This window comes from Augochlora pura, chromosome 3 (genome assembly GCF_028453695.1).
Source record: "Augochlora pura isolate Apur16 chromosome 3, APUR_v2.2.1, whole genome shotgun sequence".
NCBI classification, from domain to species: domain Eukaryota; kingdom Metazoa; phylum Arthropoda; class Insecta; order Hymenoptera; family Halictidae; genus Augochlora; species Augochlora pura.
The window spans coordinates 3574448-3592005 of record NC_135774.1 but is presented as its reverse complement, the minus strand read 5'-3'; the positions used below and the strand labels follow the sequence as shown (position 1 = coordinate 3592005).

Here is a 17558-nt window from a genome sequence, read left to right as displayed (position 1 = left end):
TTCAAGATTGGTCGGAAATTAGTGTCACCCATATTTTGGTGACGCGGTGCTGAACGTGTTAATAATTAATAAAACAATTGAGTAAAGCACGAAGCATTCGCGAAAGCCATCATAATAGCGGCGCTTGGTGCCTAAGAGGTCGAGTTTCGCTGGGGTCGCGAGCATCCTGTCGGCTTTTTATGCAGCCGCGAGAACAAAATTTGCAGGTGCTTTCGTTGCCGATGATACGCTGCCTGAAACGGTTGAAACAGAAAGAGAGAGAGAGAGAGAGAGAGAGAGAGAGGGAGAGAGAGATAAAAGCCCGAGGCGTATCGGTCACGCGGATAGTCAAATGTTTGCATATAACGAGAACGTTAGCAGAGAAGAGCGATAGAAGGGAGAGCACGGGGGGTGAGAGCACGTTGCGCGGGTGGGTGGAAGGTTGACCGAGCAAGAGGGAGGACGGGCGGAAGCCCGGTTTTGATCGGTCGCACAGAAAATTGTATTTTCGAAATCAATTAATATCCAGAGAATAATAATACACTGGCTAATGATCGCGCAGCACGTATGGCCGTCTAGCTCTCTCTCTCTCTCTCTTATCCCACAGTCTCTCTCTCTCTCTGTTTCCCTCTCTTTGTCGCCCTCCCTCCGCTCCGCTCCCTTTTCCCTTGATTCAGCCGCGATCACCCTCGGGCTACTTCGAGTTGGATTCCGCGCGGTTTGTGATGCGTCGATTCGACCAAAGTGCGTTTGACAATTTTTAATTATCGATAACGAGTTTGACCGCGAAGATAGGTCGAGCGAAACGCAGCACCGCGCATCGACGAATAATCGAAAAGCCGGTCCCGGCTCGTTTGGCCGATGTTACGTATCGGTTCGGTGGTAAGCGCCGATGCGACGTCCATAAACGTTTTATCGAACTTCGGTGGTCGTTTGTCTCTTTACCGCGGCGATCCAAACTATCTCGATTAACGCGAGCAACTTTATTAGGGGAGGCCGGCTCGCGAACGCGCACGGCCTACGACGACGATTCCATCGGCGGCGTCTCACGGGGGGCAGGGTCGCGCGCGCGAGCTCGCGTCGCATAGCGATCTGCCGGTTCCTGGTTCTCTCTCCACACGGGCGACTTAAAATCGTCCGATCGCTCGGACAGACCGGGGCAGACCCGTATCGGCCGTCCGAGCGCCTCGCGCGAGTTGACGATATCTCGCGGTTACCGCTCGAAAACGGCTGGAAACGCGAACCGGAGCGACGTACTTTATGTATACGCGATAGACGATAAATTCTCTCTCGCCTCCGCGCCGAGAAAAATTCCTCCGTGAATCACCGGCTAGATTACTCGCGTCGTTGCTCTCTGGATTTCACGGGGCACAAGTACGACCGCCGCCGCCGCCGCCGCCGCTCGGGGACAGACCCGTATCGGCGAGCCGCGCTCGCTCGATCGCTAGCTCGCGCGTCTCACCGCCGTCTACCTTGTAAATCATTCCCGATCCTTGCGCGCGCTTTCGCGAATCCAGGCCGGACCGGCGTTCGACGCGGACTCGCCGACCCGGACGAATCGCGCGTCGATCCTGCTTCGCTTCGATCCTCCGAAATCGAATGAAAAATCGTCGCGGAAAGGGGACGGTTGCACGCGCGCGCGCGTTCGCGTCGCCGATCGCTAAACAAGATGATCGGTGATAGCGGCGCATAGTAATTGCGCGTGTTACGTCAGCGCGGAGCATACGCTTCGGGTGCGCCACCCACTCGCGCGTAGATCACTCTCTCGGTAGCGCGCCTCCTCGTCTATCCTCTCTCCGTTCCCCCCCATCGTTCGCTCGGCTCTCCTTTGACGCGACGAACCGCATTCCGGCCCGGAAAGCTGGGATCTCGACGACGACAACCAAATGCCTGATGTCTGGGTGGAGGAAAGTCTCGCCGGAAAATTGATACACCTTCCATGCCGTATGGATACAAGCATAGGTTTCAATATACTCCAAAACATGTCGCTGTATGTATTAATAGAAATCTTAAACTCGCATTCGCCTCGTTATATTGTAACGTAATTAAATGTTCACACTAAAGTCTCCACAGTTCGTCAAAAGTGCTCTATAATAAAATCTTGCTCTATAATAACGAGCCAGACTCGTGGTAAAAATTCCACGCAAGAAAAAATAATTAATATTACTATTATTATTATTCTTTATTAACGGGCTTGTAAAACCCTTTTGTGCTACATAAATGTGATGTATATATACATAGTCCGGAATACATTTAAATAATATAAATTAAAATTATAATATAAGAGTGTGTTATGAAGTAATTGCAGAGTGTGTGTTTTAATGGCTAGTATTGCTTTTAGCACGAACCTTTAGTTTTATTGGTAAATTTTATTTAAATATGATTATTATTAATTCCTTTTAAATCGAAATAAAATTGAATTGAAATTGAAATAACTGTAGCAAATAAAGACAATAGAAGAAACAAAAAATATCTAGTCCTATTAAGGACAGTATTAAGAACAAATAAGTACTAATCAACGCAGCGTGAAAGGAGTCGTAGTGCAAGGGGTTAAAATACCAATTTCTATGTTAGTCGACCTAGTTCGGTCACTTTAACAGAGCAGAACTAAAACGTCTTAAATTCTCTGACTTAGCCTTGCGTTCCTTTATCATGTAATACTAAATGATCACTTCGTTAATAAAACAAAGTCGTACTCCGTTATCTGTAACTCGATTCTAATAAATCGACGATAATAAAACAAATACGTGTTCGTACGTAAAATGATTTTAATCAGTTTCTTCATTGAAACTGTCCCGAGGTCCGGCAAAGTGTTACAATTAATTACGAAGGATGGAGGAAAATGCGCGGTCTTCGTCCACCTGAATCGCGGGCATTTGGTTGTACGTGCACACGGCGTTGCAACGCGATCCATCGTGTCATCCTCGTCGCTTCGCGGTCGGCCGTATACCTGCACGAAACGGGCACCTCGTATGCCCACACGCGCGTAACGGTATCGAAGTCGCGTGTAAACCGGTGAATCATGGCTTCGCGGGGCGAGTCGTTTCGTTGCGTAGGAAGAGAATGGAAGGGACAAGGCGGTGGCACGTCACCGGCACTGCCGTACGAACGCGCCGATTCTTCGCCGGAATTGCGTTCCGTGTTTTCGCCGCGTTTGCGGCAGCTTGGCGACGCGCGGCGAAGTGAAGAAATTGGTGGATTCGACAGGATCCGGAAGATCCTCCGCTGATACGCGTAGACCGAGGCGGCTTGAATCGTTGCTCGTCGACGATTCGGCTCTCGTCGGACCTAGTAGATCATTTACTTTTGGATCCGGAAGATCCTCCTCAGGATCGCGTAGACGCGTACGGCGCGGCTTGAATTGTTGCTCGTCGAGTCGATCGTATATTTTTGACGAGACTGATCGATAGACTGTCCGGGACGGGCAGCGCGTTGCGACCAGCGGCGTGCGAACCGTGTCAACGTTATCATCGCTCGTGGACGATACCGTTTCCCCTAAAACGCGAAAGATGTCCCCGGGACAGATGGAAGCGTGGTAAGCGGCTCTCTCGATAGCGAGGAACGCGACTCCGTGACACCGACTCGTCGACCGTGTAACCCAATTTCTCGGCGAAAGATTTCGTCGACGGTGTTACCGCTTCGTCACGAAATGCCATTCTCCGCAATTTTATCGATCGCCGAGGGGGGGACCGGAGAAAAAGCGGCAGAAAGGACGCGGGACTTGTGTCCGCGTCTCGTCTCGGCTTGTCTCTCGTCTCCTCGTCTCCTCGTCTCGTTTCGGTCGTTTCGCTTCGCGTCGCGTCGCGTCATATCGATACGATCGATCCGCGTCGATCGCGAGAGTACCATTCCAATTAACCCGCTTCCACGCACCGGTGATCGAGAACGATACAAGGACCTCTTGTATCGAAGCGTATCGGTCGGCGGACTATCGGTAATTATAATCGAGGTGTGCGGCTTTCTTCCACGAGGGGGGAGAAGGTGGGTCGGGGAGAGGTGAATCTGATTGCGCGGAAGAAGCAGGCGAGCACGAATTCGAAATCGTCGACGCGGAGGCGCGGTCCCGTTTCGCCGCGAAGAGCGATGGATCTTCGCGGGCAGATGGATCGCGGTTTAGCGGGGACAATGATCGCCGGCGATCGACGACCGTCGGTTGCTGGATCGCGAGAATCGCGAACCGTTTCGATCGTCTGAAATACCTATCGTCCTTTTTTCGATAATATTGTCCTAACATTTGTGATCGTCCAGAAATTGAAGCTGAATTAATAAGGTTTTAACACGTTCGCGTCGGGAAACGAGAATTCTCGTTTTAGAAAGAAAAAACGTTGTCAGGAGAAATAGCCCGATGGGAATGTGTTAAGTAATAAAATTATTTCCAACACGTTAAATGCCAAACCTTTTCGTTCGATAATAATACTATTTTATTAACTCGTGTATACGGAATAGAAGGATACCCTTTGTCACCGAAGAGAAATTAAGAGCAGTTTATCCGCGCTTACCTCTCGAATATCGCGTTCTAATAACGCTAATTGAACTTTTTGGTGACAAGTAATATTTACAACGCTCCGAGCGATTTAAAAATTCATTTCCATAGACATCGCGTTTTAAATTGTGTATCGTCGGTGGCCAAGTGACTGACGCGGTACGAACGGAAACTACGGCGCGTTAGTGATCGTTGACTGACACGAGCACCGAATCTGTTAAATAAGTGAAACCAAAGAAATAGAATCACGTTCGAAACTGTACCGAAAGCATAGAATATTCCAGGTCGGCTTGAATAGCGCGCGACGGTCCGTGGTATATGAAAATATCCCGAATGCTGGCAAATTGGTGGACGAGACACGCGTGTGCGGGGACGTCGGTGTGTAGCCCGGTCGGAACGCGTAATCCGCCGTTCGACCACGTGGCCGGTAGAAAAAGACTCGTTGCCGACGATGCGTTACGTAATAGGTATGCTCGTTCATAAACAGCGACCGCTTAACTATGAATGAAGCACGCTGGTCCGTGTGCCCGTCCCCGTACCTGTGCCCGTGTTGCGCCCGTGCTCTACCGTGCTCTACCTTGCTCTCCACGGTGCTCCACCGCGGTGTCTAGCCGTGCTTCGAACGTGCCCCGGTCGCTCGCTCTCGCCCACTTCCCCGCATACCTATTCTACGCGTCGCGCACCGTGGCTGGTCTTGACCTGCCTCGAATCACGTATATTGTATATCCTAATCCGTTTGCGCGCGACCAACGGGCACGCACACGACGCGCTCGTGTACGCCGCACGCGCACGCACACGCACACACCAGCCCGCGACCGCACTCGCGCATTTTGCATAATTAATACATTAACGAGTAACACCGACGCACCTGGCGTGCTCGTTCGCCTGTTAATTATCGATAACCGATTCGCTGTATTCCAGCCCGTTAACAATTAACGGGGGAGCAGAACCGCGGGCGGCAGACAACGCGGTTTCGGAACCGGAAAAGTTTGTTTCGCTGTTTCTCGGACGCGACGGAAAGAAGAGGGCCCGCGCTCTCGTCGCGTCTGATTCGTTCGGGCAGCGTGGGCGGCTCGCGCGGGCTCTCGCGGCCCCCGGCCCGACAAATGTATGCGCGAGTCCGCCGCGAAATTTAGCCACGTCGGATCTCCTTCCTTTCTTGCCGAGAGAGCGCCCGGTGCCCGGGCTGTACGCGCAACCTGTTCAGCTGTCGGAAGAGGGGAAAAAAAAAAAAAGAGGAACGAAAAACCGTCTAAGAGGCTCAGGTGCAGGTATCTCCGACGCGGCGCGGCGCGGCGTCCGGCTCGGGAGATCGAGTTGCTCGATGTCTTCTCAAATACCTCGAGAAATTTAAAACGTCTAAGCCGTCAACTTTTCCGCCCCTGTTGCACGACGCGCGCACCTTCCCTTTTCGCGGTTCTCCTCTCGGCTCTCGCCTCCTCTCCTCCTCGCCTCCCCTCCCCCCCCCCCCTCCCCCGGGCTCCCCTCGGCTTCTTCTCGTCTTAACGCGCGCTCCGTCTTCTTGCTCTTTTTGCCACGTTTTACCCCATCGCCGACGTTCAACTCCAATTTTTGCGATCGCGCGCCGCACCGCCCGTGCGGCCCGACCAGCGCCGTTCGATCGTCATTGTTATTTTAGTTTTTGCGAACGGGATGCACTTTGCTACAGAAAGCGTAATGACAATTTCATTTCAACTTGTCAGCGTTGAAAACGAAGCAATGGAATTACGCTTAACCCCTTGCGCTATATAACAGCGAGTCGGACTCGCGACAGAGATTCCACACAAGCTCTGCTAAATATTATTAATTTCTTCTCAGTTAAAATCAAATTGAATTCTTCTATTAACAAAGTCTAGAAACGACAGGAAATAAAGACAATATAAAAAGCAAAAATTACCTAGTCCTATTAAGCACAAATAAGTGCTAATCGACGCAGCCATAAAATGAGTCACAGTGCATGGGGTTAATTACCGTTGCCCGCGTTGAAAGCCATCGACGGTTCTTGTTCTTTGTGAAATAAGAAAATCGGGTCTTCGGCGCGCGTTTCGTCTGGAACTCGAACATATCTGGTCGTGGATTCGCTCGAGCGGGCCGTGCCGAGCGTCCGCTCGGCCGCGGATGACACGAAACCGTCGAGGCACGGACGAGCCGGGCCCGTGGCGTGGCCTCGAACGATTGACAGCTGCGAAGAGTCATCTTCCACCGCGTCATCGTGATCGTCGTTCTTACAGACGGTACCACGATGATTGGCTGAAAGCGCATTTGTTTCGTGACGCAGCAGAGGCGAGCGCGCAAGATTCGTTCATCCACGGATGTGTTTGTAAAGAAGCATCGGGGGCGGCAACGCTCGCCAACCGCCGCGAGCTCTTTTGTCGTAGAGCGGGCCGGTGCGCGGTGATAAATAGTCTTTCGCCGCTTGCACGGAAAAATTCAATCGATTCGAAAACCGAGAGTCGCCTGTCCGGAAACGCGGCCGCCTCTCCCGGCCCGAAACTATCGGGGCTAGAGGAGGTGGCCGTGTCCACGGACGAGAGAGAGAGAGAGAGGGATCTCCTCAAACCCGGACCTGTGCCGCCCGTTGCAACGTCACCGAGGCGCGACAGCGTCCGGATTTCGCCGAAGACTCGCCGGCCAAGACCGAGGCCGAGACCGAGACCGAGGCTCTGAAGTCGAAAGAACGCGAGGACGGGAGAAGCGCGCGACGTACCTGGAGCAAAGTATCCGTAGCGGCAAGGATAATAAATAATAAAGGTATAGGTACGGGAGATCGATGGCTGCAGCATGACTGACGTTCCATCAATCATCTCTTCGCCCTTCTCACGAAGCATCGGCCGACCGCGTCCGACCGCCCGACCGTTCGACCGTCCGGCCGACCGGCTGCTCGCTTGGCTACGACCCAACCATCTCCGGCATCGTTTTCTTTCACGGACCTCGGCGGCGGCGGCGGCGGCGGCGCGCGAGTTTCTTCCTGCTCTCTCTCTCTCTCTCTTCGCTTTCGTCGTCTCGCCTCTTTTCTCCGTTCGTTTCGCGAGCGTTTACGCGCTCGCCTGTTATCGCGCCGAGGCCTCGTCGGCTCGTTGGCACGCTCGCTATCGGCACGAGCTGTACCGTACGGCCGCGCGATCCCGTGGAAAAGTCGACCGCGGAAATACGCGTGGAGGAAGCCGGGAAATCGCGACGACAAGCGGTTTTCGAAAGGAGGCCGAGAGTCGAAAAGGGGCGGCGGAGGATCATCCAGAGGGGGAAGTTGGAAGCACGAGAAGTCTGCCATCCGCCGACTAATCCGTCCCCTTCGGCGTATGGTGAGTGGCCGGGACGTATCAATCGGAAGGTTGGTATAAGTTTCCGCCGCTGTGGTCCGCCTGTACCGAGGTTAGCTGTCGTGGTCAGTTTCGAATTGCGGCGATGTCAGTGACAGCTGTGCTCGAGGGCCGCGTATTGAACTCGCGTCCAGTCACGCTCCTTTATACCTACTTACCTTGCCCCTACCACCCCCTCTCTCTTCCTCTCTCTCTCTGTTTCTCCGTTCGTTTGCCAGGCCGCACGGCCTCTCCGTCTCTCTCTCTCGCTCGCTCTCCCCCAACCCCTCCTCCTCTCGTCGCTCTTTTCTTCCCCGGGTAGTATCGGGCTCCTGCCAGCCGTGTTTCTTCTACTCGTCCGAGCCTCGACACGAATCGAGCGGATCGCTCGAAATTCTCGAAAACGTCTGTCGATAAGGAACGGGCGAAAGCAATCGGGAGATTGTCCCGCTGGTTTCTCAACGTTTCACTTCTCGCGCGACCATCTCCCATCGTTCCCTCCACCGCGAATAGAAGCGAAAGGACGTTGCTCCGGGAATCGAGAGAGAGAGCGAGAGAGAGAGAATCCATTGCTCGTCTTCTTTAATTAAAGCTTTCCACTTCCCGGGGAAGGCTGTACACGCCGCCGACCTCTCCCCCCCCCCCCTCCTACCCCGTGTGCGCGCCGAGCTACCATTCCCAGTATTTCGGAGAGCGAGGAACGGGCGCACGCGAGACCAAACCGGAAGGGAAAACCAAGAACAAAGGGAAGAAGTGTAACGTGCAGAGGGAGGGGGGTGGGGGGTTGGATAGGGCGAGCGAGAGCTGCATGTCGGAGGGCTGTTTAACTTCCCAATTACTAGAAACACCGAGCCATCGAGGCGAGTATTAAACCGGCTACCACCCACTCGGGTTTCGACTCGCCCGCGCCCCCGCGCTCGCGAGCGCTATCCACGATACCTCGACGCGTATCTCGCTCGGCCGACCGCGGCTGCCTTCCGCTCCCGCTTGGGCTGCTGTCGGCGGCGAAGGGAGAAGGAGGAGGGGGAGGAGGGTCTCGGCGATAGTCGAGGATCCCGCGGACGCGCGTTCTCCTCGTGCTTTCTTCCCGGCCGCTCTCTCGCTCCGCGTTCGTCGACATCGGCGAAGTTGGTGTAACGACGCGACGCGACGGGAGGAACGGCGAGAGAGCCCGCTATATCGCGCCGGTCCCGACGATACTCCGGAGAACGAGACCGGCGGTCGTTACGGCGAATAGAGAGGGACGAGGCGCCTCGCAACGCTTCGGAACGTTTCGGAACGCTTCAGGACGACCGTCCGGGGACGTTTCGAGGGAACGAGCGCACCTTATCTTACCTATACTTTTCTCGACGAAGCGCGGCAGCTCTCTCTCTCTCTCTCTCTCTCTCTTCTCTCTATCGCGAGTCGTTTCGTTTCCGTTCGACCGCTTCGGCCGTTCCCGAAACCTCGTAGTCGTGCGACGTAGTCGTCCGAATAGACTCTGCGAAGGCTTCGTGTCGATGCGTTGTCGCGGACGCACCCCGGCGTCGAGCCCACGGCACTCGTAAAGACAGCAAACAGGGGGAGAGAGAGAGAGAGAGAGAGCGGGAGAGCGGAGCGAAAAAGAAGAGCGAGGCGTGCGGGACGAGGTGGGGGCCCAACCTAAACCCGACGATTTATAATCGGTGACGAATGAGCGCGATCGCGCGGCGAACCCTCGTCTCTCGGGCGTTTTATAAATGTCGCGGAGCAATAAAGACGCTCGATGGATTAGCCGTGAGCCTGGCATTCCGAGGCAGCGGATTCTATTCTGGTGATTCGAAACCAGGCACGCGCGTCCAATGAATCAATCGAAGCCTCGCTCTTTCCCCCGGTGTCCCGCGAAGCTTTGATCTCTCGAAGACGTTTAACGTCCACGAAGGACGGACATTTCCGAGGAGCCGCGACGCGTCCGTTCCGTGACTTTTCTCTCCCTCTCCATCCGTCAACGAGCCCGTTTCCAGTCCTCTCTGCTCTGCGTTTAGACTCGCCGAGTCCCGAAGACTTTGCTCGAAGACTCGCCGCGCGGACGTTTTTCGGGCTGCGTACCGCCGCCGGCCCGGTATCGACCTGCTGCGATTCATCGCCTCGACCGTCCACCGTCTCCCCCCGCCCCCTGTCCCTCCCTTTCCCCCGCGGTACTCTGCCAGAGGCCGTCCCGAAAACTCCGGCTGCTGCTTCTTCTCGAAACGAATTGGTCGCGTCCGCGACAGTGCGACCGATCCTACTACCTACCGACTCTCTCTCTCTCTCTCCCCGTCGACTTCAATTTTACGACATCAGCCCGGCTGCGCGCGCGCTAGCCACCCTCTCGAGTCCCTCGGTGAGCCCCGATCGTTCTTTTTCTTCGGCAACGCCGTGACACGAACACGCCGTATCCCCGTTGTTCCAAGAATTCACGTACGCGTCATAAATAGTGCCCTGCTCGCACTCTGTCGCTTCCCCCGTCGGCCCCTCCCCTCCCCCAACGCCCCTTCGCCCCGTCCCCGTCGCTCCTCTCCTCTCCTCTCCGATTTCTCGCGCGATCCGACGTTTTCCAATATTCCAAACTGCACCGATTCCATCTGGGGTCCCTTCGAAGCTTCTTCAACGTCCCCCCTTCCCTCTTTCTTTCTCTCCGTCGGTCTCTTTCTTTTTCTCTCTTTCCCTCTCTCTCTCTCTTTTTCTCTCTCTCTTTTTCTCTTTCTCCATTACGGTCGCTCCGATCCACTTGTTCTCCTCCCTTCCCGCCGTTCCATTCTCGTACTCGGCCCCGACCGGTCTCGTTCCGATTCGTCTCGTTTCGTTTCGGGTTTCGATTGGTTCTCGTTTCCGGAAACTTTTCGGGCTCGGAGTCGCTTGAACGGCGACGATCTCGTCGATACGGATCTATCCGCGTTCGCGCGAACCGTGGCGGAGGATTTCTCGTCGCCGGCTCGGCGAAAATGGAATTGGCGCGAAACGTTTTACGAGCATGCGCGCGCGTCCTCCACGTCGGTCGTTTCTCGTTTCGTCGTCGTTTCTCGTTCTCGGCACGAGCTCGTTGCGCGGCGACCTTTAGCCGACGGATCCCTTCGAGTCGTAGCTATCCCCCTTAACTCCGCGCGACTCGCTCTCTTTCTCTCTCTCTCCGTCTCTCTCTCGCTCGCTCTCCCTCGGCCTCCCTCTGCAACTACCGCCGCGCAGCCACCCCCGTCACAGCCAACCCTGACCTGATTTATGGGACTCTCCGAGCGTCTACCCTGCCGACGCGCGCGTTTTCGAGCCTCCCCTTCCCCCCGTACGTTTCCTCCCCGGTCCGCTCTCGCGTAGACAGCTGGCTGGCGTTTCCATGAACGAGCTTCCACTTTCCATCGTATCGTGCTCGCTATCGGTTCTCATCGCGGCGCGCCGAGCCGCCGAAAACCCCGCGCTTACCCGCAAACGGCACGAACCGGCGCGTTCCTCGGCGTCCCGTGCCGCCGAGTTAGCCGTTCGCCGAACATCGTCGTCGTCGTCGTCGTCTCTCGTCGCACCCCTGTCACCCTCGTCCTCCTCTTCCTCTTCTTCTCTCTTCTTCTTCTTCACCGCCCGCCCTCTCCATTTTCTCCGTAGATACGGTCGAGTAATATAGTGGCCCTGCATCTGTTCCTCGAGTGACGCAACGTCCCGTCATAGATCACAGCCAGGCTTTTAGAGAGCGAAGGCTGTTGGGCAGAGTGCAAACGAGAGAGAGAGAGAGAGAGGAGAGAGAGAAAGAGAGCGTGGTGCCGGTGACGGTGCCGGTGACGGGACGAGACCAGCCAGACGCCGGAATGAACCAACGACGCGAGTATAGTGTTCACAGAGTCGGGAGACGCCGAGTCCGACCGAGAGAGAGAGAGAGAGAGAGAGATAGAGAGAGAGAGAGTGAGACAGAAAGAGAGAGAGACGCCGGGCCAAAAATATTCGTTCGAGAAAGAGAAACAGCAACGGGGACGATAAAGGCAAAAGTAACGAGGACCGAGGGACGAACCTGCCCGATAGAAACCGAGCGTTCGCGGAAGAGAGAAAGGAACAACGACAGAGTGACGAACCGTTACCGCTCAAGTCGGCTGCGCGAGACGCAAAGCACGCGAGCGAGAGTGCTACCGGCGTCTCTGGTGTCTCGTAAACGGGACGCGAAGTAAAACGTAAAATCCACTGCCGGGGGAAAGCTTTGGTCGGAGGTCGGCGTCGTCGGCGCATCGACGATACAGTGACGTCGTAAATACGGACATAATTATGGCAATCTGAGATATAGGATCCATGCACGGGATCGTTACGTACAAAGTTACGTACGGTCCTCGCATCGGGACACTAAATTTCACCGCTATTGGTTCGGGGGTTGTTACATTTTTTCCGTAACACGCTCGGCGCCACGTGCACCACCGATGTTGCTCACGTGGTCGTTCAACGCGTTGAAAAGATATTTAATAACAAGCTTAGAATCAAAGAATTCATTGCCACCAAAAGTATTCTTCTGGTTTGGTTTTTCCATAATTAATAATTGTATATGGTACATCTATTTTCAGTAAAAATATTAAATAACCAAAGTAGAGAACAAAATAAAAAGAACCTGTTTTCGTTATTCCATAATTAGTAATTGTATATGGTATATGAATTTTTAGTAAAAATATTAAATAGCCAAATTAGAGAGCGAAATAAAAGAAACCTGTTAATATTTATTGTCTAAAACTATTCATAGGCGTAGTAATTATATATTTAGCGTCTACGACAGATTATCTTCCTAGAAGCGATTAATTAAATCATTCATCGATCGTCGATTTATGGAAAATCAATTTCAAATTCAGTCCATCGAGGTCTTAGCAGAGCGTAGCACGAAATTAGACGACAGGATCGTCGTTTCGACTTTGCGAAAGCGAGGCACACTGGTCCAGCAATTATCGACGTACTCGCTGCTTTCGAGTTTTCTTCGCGCAGCTACCCCCCGAGTAGTACAACTCGGTGACAAGTCGGGCGAGAAATCTCCCCGCGTTCTCCTCTACCATCTTGTTCTTCAAATACAAGACATGAAAATATTAAAAAATCGCAAAACTACGAACGCTAAAACGCTTCTATTTTTTTACCCTCGGAGAAATGAAAAGCCAATGTATTTCAGTCACGACTCTCGACTGCGGATTTTTATGCATTTATGGCGCATGGAAGAATGCAATTAAACGTGTACAGATACGAAAGCCAATTGCATTATTCATAATAGTAACTAATAATTTTATTCGTCGACGCGATAAGCCCTTTGTTACGGTGAAAGAATGTAATAATAATGTAACAGTCACGCAATTATTGGTTTATGTTTCATGTAGGGAAATTTCTAGCTGATGTAGGAAATTCTCCTTTCTTTTGATTGTCATAAATAAATACGTAAGAACTAGAATAAAGTTACTAAAGTACCTGTACATGAAGTACTTCTCATATTATGTATATTCATCCTAAGAATTTATTTTCATCAAATCATGCTCTACATTGAATTTAATATATATTAAAAATTGCATAGAATTATGTATAATATTATTACATTATACATTAATATATTGTGCGTGCAACAACTTCAAAAATAAAACTACTGCCTTACGCAAGGAATTTTCCTGCCCTCCGCAGGTTAAATCTTCGAATCGATTCGAAGTCGCGCACCCGCGCGACTCCACAAAGTCGCTCGGCTCGAATTAAAGCCGCGAGTCTCCCCTTTAAGAAGTCACGCTTATTGCAGGCTCTCGCCGCGCTCCCGCGAACACGTCGCCGAGAACGACGACCACTGTAAGGTCGTGGCACGTTGCGCGGGCGGTGCATCGGCGGGGTTGCATCGGTCGAGGCGGTTCTCGCAGACGCGGAAAGAGCGACAAACGATGGGGGACGCGAAACCATTCGCGACGATATACGGCCGAGAGTTTGTTTGCGCTTATGGTCTGCGTCTAGAAGGTGGGAGGGAGGGGGGGGGGGGGTGGGGGTGGGGGGGAGGCGGTTGGAAAGGGGTGGCGAGGGGTTGCCGCTTTATCGAGTCACCCTTACGCCTATTATGCCTACCCCGGCATCCCCCGATGGTAGCGCTTTAACGCGATCATCCCCTTACCGCTGCCACCACCACCACCACCACCACCACCATCGCCGCCGTCGCCGCTGCTGCCACCCCACCTCCGCTGTTCTCGCTGCTGCTGTGCCGTGCACAGTTTCGGCGTTCGGCCGCGCGTCCCGTGCCTACCGGCTGCCCCGAAGTCAACAGGGACGCCGACGCCAACCTCCCCACCGTATCCCCCCGGGTGCCCGACGCCGACCGACGTCCGCCGATCCCGACCGAGGTCCGACGACGCCGGGTGACGCGGCGCGCGAATTAAAACGCCTCATAAATATCTGAAACAAAGGCGGCCGCTTTTGAGGGCGTACGGTGGAAAGATATACGACCGGTTAGGAGGGCTGGTAACGGCCGAATAAGGGGGTGGAGCCCGGGGGGAGGGGGAGGGGGAGAGGAGGGGGCCGAGACCGGGGAAACGCGGTCGCGGCTGTTGGGGAACGATGTCCCGGCGCGTCTGCAGCCCCCACGAAAAACACTGTCCGTGCAGCTAGCAGATAATTTTCTTCGAGTACGGAGGGATGGTAAAATATAAAGAGAGAGAGAGAGAGAGAGTGGGGGGATGAGGATAGAAACGGGATTTCGTTGCGCGTCGCGATAGCGGTCGGAACATCGGGGCACATTTCTGACAATTCTGACTTTTTCTCTTTCAGGTAAGTAGTGGTCTCCGATCGTTTGAAAAGCGAGCGGTTCTCAGCCGCCGCACCGGACGGGAGACATGCGCAGCAAGCAGCAGCCAAGGCCTTCCTTTCGGTGGCCGCAGCAACGCGGCGATAATCTTACCGGTAAATATTCTCTCTCTCAAACGCAATGTGTAGGTACCGCACGAGGCAAACGCGCGAGCGCGCGCCAACATTTTTCCGCACGCATGTCTAGTTTTGCATCTTTGAACGAGCGCCACGCTTCTTCACCCTTTGCTTTCGCGCTCGCATCTACTTCGCTTCTCGCTGCTACGTCTTCCTCGTGGTTGTCGCCGCGACGAACCGATCCCTCCTTAGGCATGCGAGTATCCTTCTGCTCGTCGAGGGAACACAAGGAACATTTGTCCTCGGTTTTAACGCTAAACCTACCATCATGGTCATTTCGACCGGTTTGATGTTTTTTGTTTTAAGATTGTCGATGTATAAAGACTCTTTTGTTGGAAGTGATTGAATTGATTTGCAAATTCAAGATTCGAGTTGTAATAAAATTGATGGAATATTCAAGTTTTCATGAAACAGTGCACGCGTTAATTGCTTTAGTAGGTTTAGTGTCAACCCTTTGCACTCGACTGGCTAAATTAGTAAGACGAAATTAGTAAAAAATAAAAGCATTATGCGCTAGAAAAAGTATCTTAGTTTTTAAGTTAACCCCTTGCGCTACGACTCTTTCCACGCTGCGTTGATTAGTTGTCCTTAATATTTTTAACAATCGGACCATTTTTGTCTTTTGTTTCTTTTATTGTCTTTATACACTTTTGCCTTTACACTTTAATAACAGAAGAAGTCAACTTGATGTCGATTTAGAAGAAATTAATACTTTAGTAGATCCCGCGTGGAATCTTCATCACGAGTCTGATTCGTTATTATAGTGCAAGGGGTTAAAACAGCGTCGAGTGCTAAGGGTTGCTGATCGTGTGCTTTGATCTTGACGCTCGAATGTCTCCAGCCTAAACGAACCGTTTGCCCTAATCGATCGCGATTCATAGCCCCTGCTTGCACGTAACGTTCTCGATGACAGTACTCTAGCGGAAAAATTACGCAGCGCAGAAAATCACGTCGGATATACCGAGTGTCCTCCGTCATTCGCGACGCTCGTTTAACTTGGATCTGTTTAGTCGACGTCGCTCGACTTGGCTTAGTTCGTGCACCCTCGATTCTCACCACCGTCGCGTAATTCTCTGCTACGGTGGTAAATTCTTCGGCCACCGTGGTCGCGTTGCGCGCGATTCGTACGCCGCTTTTCGTTGAACGACGAATCGCGGGAGCCGCCGTTTTATTCTCCGCTCGTTACGAGTCCGACGACCTTAACGCGATCTTAACCGGGGAACGATCGGAAAAGCAGAGACGAGGGCCGCCGCCGCCGCCGCGCGCGGGTCGCCGTACGTCGGCGTCGGTCAAACGGGGTTGTCGAAGGACGCGGCGGCGACTATACTCCTGCTTCCGATAGCCCCTGCCCCAGCCTTTGCTCGCGAAAGCTGCTCTCGACGAGCAATCCGCGAGTGACGTGACACGCGAAATTCTGTATTCACGATCCGGCAGCCCTGGAATATCGGCGGACGTCTAAACGAGCCGTTGTACCTTCTGCTTTGATTTCAAAGAGCGGATCCCTAACAGCGGAGGAATATTCATTTAAATATCTGTCGATACTCGAGTCCGACGCGAGGATTGCAGCGATGTCAGCGGCTGGACTTATGTGCCCTCCGCGCGCGTTCTCGGTTCCCCCTTCTCGGTTCTCGCTTCCCCTTTCCCCGTTTCATTACCCTTCTCTCCTGCGGGAGCCCGCGTACTACCTGTCTACCTGAACGCGTTATAGAGCGCCGGGTATCTATACTCGGACCGCTGCCGCCGCCGCCACCGCCGCCGCCGCTGCCGGCCGACGTCCGATCTCTGGTCGCGGATACGTTCGATCCTCCCGCCTCTCTTTGTTTCCGACGACCTCGCCCCGCTCCCCCCTTCGGTTTCTTCGATCGGTTTTAGCCCTCGCTTCGCCGTCTCGTATCGTTTCGGGCCGTTCGCGTAAATATCGTAATCGAGCCGGTAAAACAAAGAGGGGCTGATCTCGAGGCTGTAGGTGTGCGGCGACGTCAGCGCCGGTCGGAGGGAGGAAGGAAGGAAGGACGGAAGGAAGGAAGGAAGGAAGGAAGGACGGAAGGAAGGAAGGAAGGAAGAGAGAAAGGGAGGCTGGAGGGAGAGGGGACCGAAGCGAAGGGAGGACGGAAGATGCAAGTTTGCCGCCCGAGGGTAACATTTCGCGTGTTCTTCCCCTTCCGTTGGTTGTACCACTGCTCCCTACCGTCGCCGTTCCCGCGCGTAGTCCTACTAGCAGCATTTTAATCCGGCGAACCGACGTCGCCCCGCCGCGCCCGCGCCACCCCGAATAATCAGGCTGAAATTCGTTGTCAGCGCAGGCAGGCAAATTGTCGCGAAACGCAACAAAAGAACGAGATATTAGCCGACTACGGGGCTGCGACTGCTGGCCGGACTGTGTGTACTCTATGATTCTGTGCGGGAGAGGAAGAAGGAGAGAGAGAGAGAGAGAGACAGAGGCGACGACGCGGAGAGAGCTGCTTGACATCGTCGACCGCGGTTGATTTCATCCTTCCGGGCTTTCAGCGGCGGCCGCGGCCGCGATCGCCCTCGCGAGCACCGATTCCGCGTCGCCGCGCCCCGCCGCGAAGGAAAAGAGCGACCGCGCGCGGCGCAACCAGACGGCCTTGCGCTCTTTCGCGACGATCTATTCCATTATCTCGATCGTGATACCGCGGCCAGATATCGATTAATTATCGGGTTTTCCAGTCGACGCGTTTGCATACGCCACCGCGAGACATTGATCGATCGAAAATTTATGTTCGCTCGCTCGCTCGCTAGCAGCTTGTTTTTCCGCCGGACTCTTCCACAGCTCCGCGTCGCTCTCCGGCGTTCCCAATGGCGCTGACAAAAGTCGAGGCGCGGCAATCGAAATTTCACGGACGCGGGAAAATAGCGCGGCGAGCCGATCGCGCGAGAAAGCTGGAAGC

General features: G+C 53.8%; 1 protein-coding gene across 3 annotated transcripts in view; it reads left to right on the top strand.

Annotated features, from left to right (window-relative positions):
- The window catches only part of Tio (zinc finger domain-containing protein tiptop), an 86533-nt gene that overhangs the window by 41284 nt on the left and 27691 nt on the right, over window positions 1-17558 (top strand). For 2 of the 3 annotated variants that reach the window (XM_078176568.1, XM_078176567.1), the window contains exon 2: window positions 14494-14625. The exons of the other annotated variant lie outside the window; for it this stretch is intronic. In XM_078176568.1, coding sequence (XP_078032694.1) covers window positions 14559-14625 — 67 coding nt within the window. In that variant the 5' untranslated portion in view covers window positions 14494-14558. The remainder of the gene's footprint in view (window positions 1-14493; window positions 14626-17558) is intronic. 3 annotated transcript variants of the gene reach the window in all.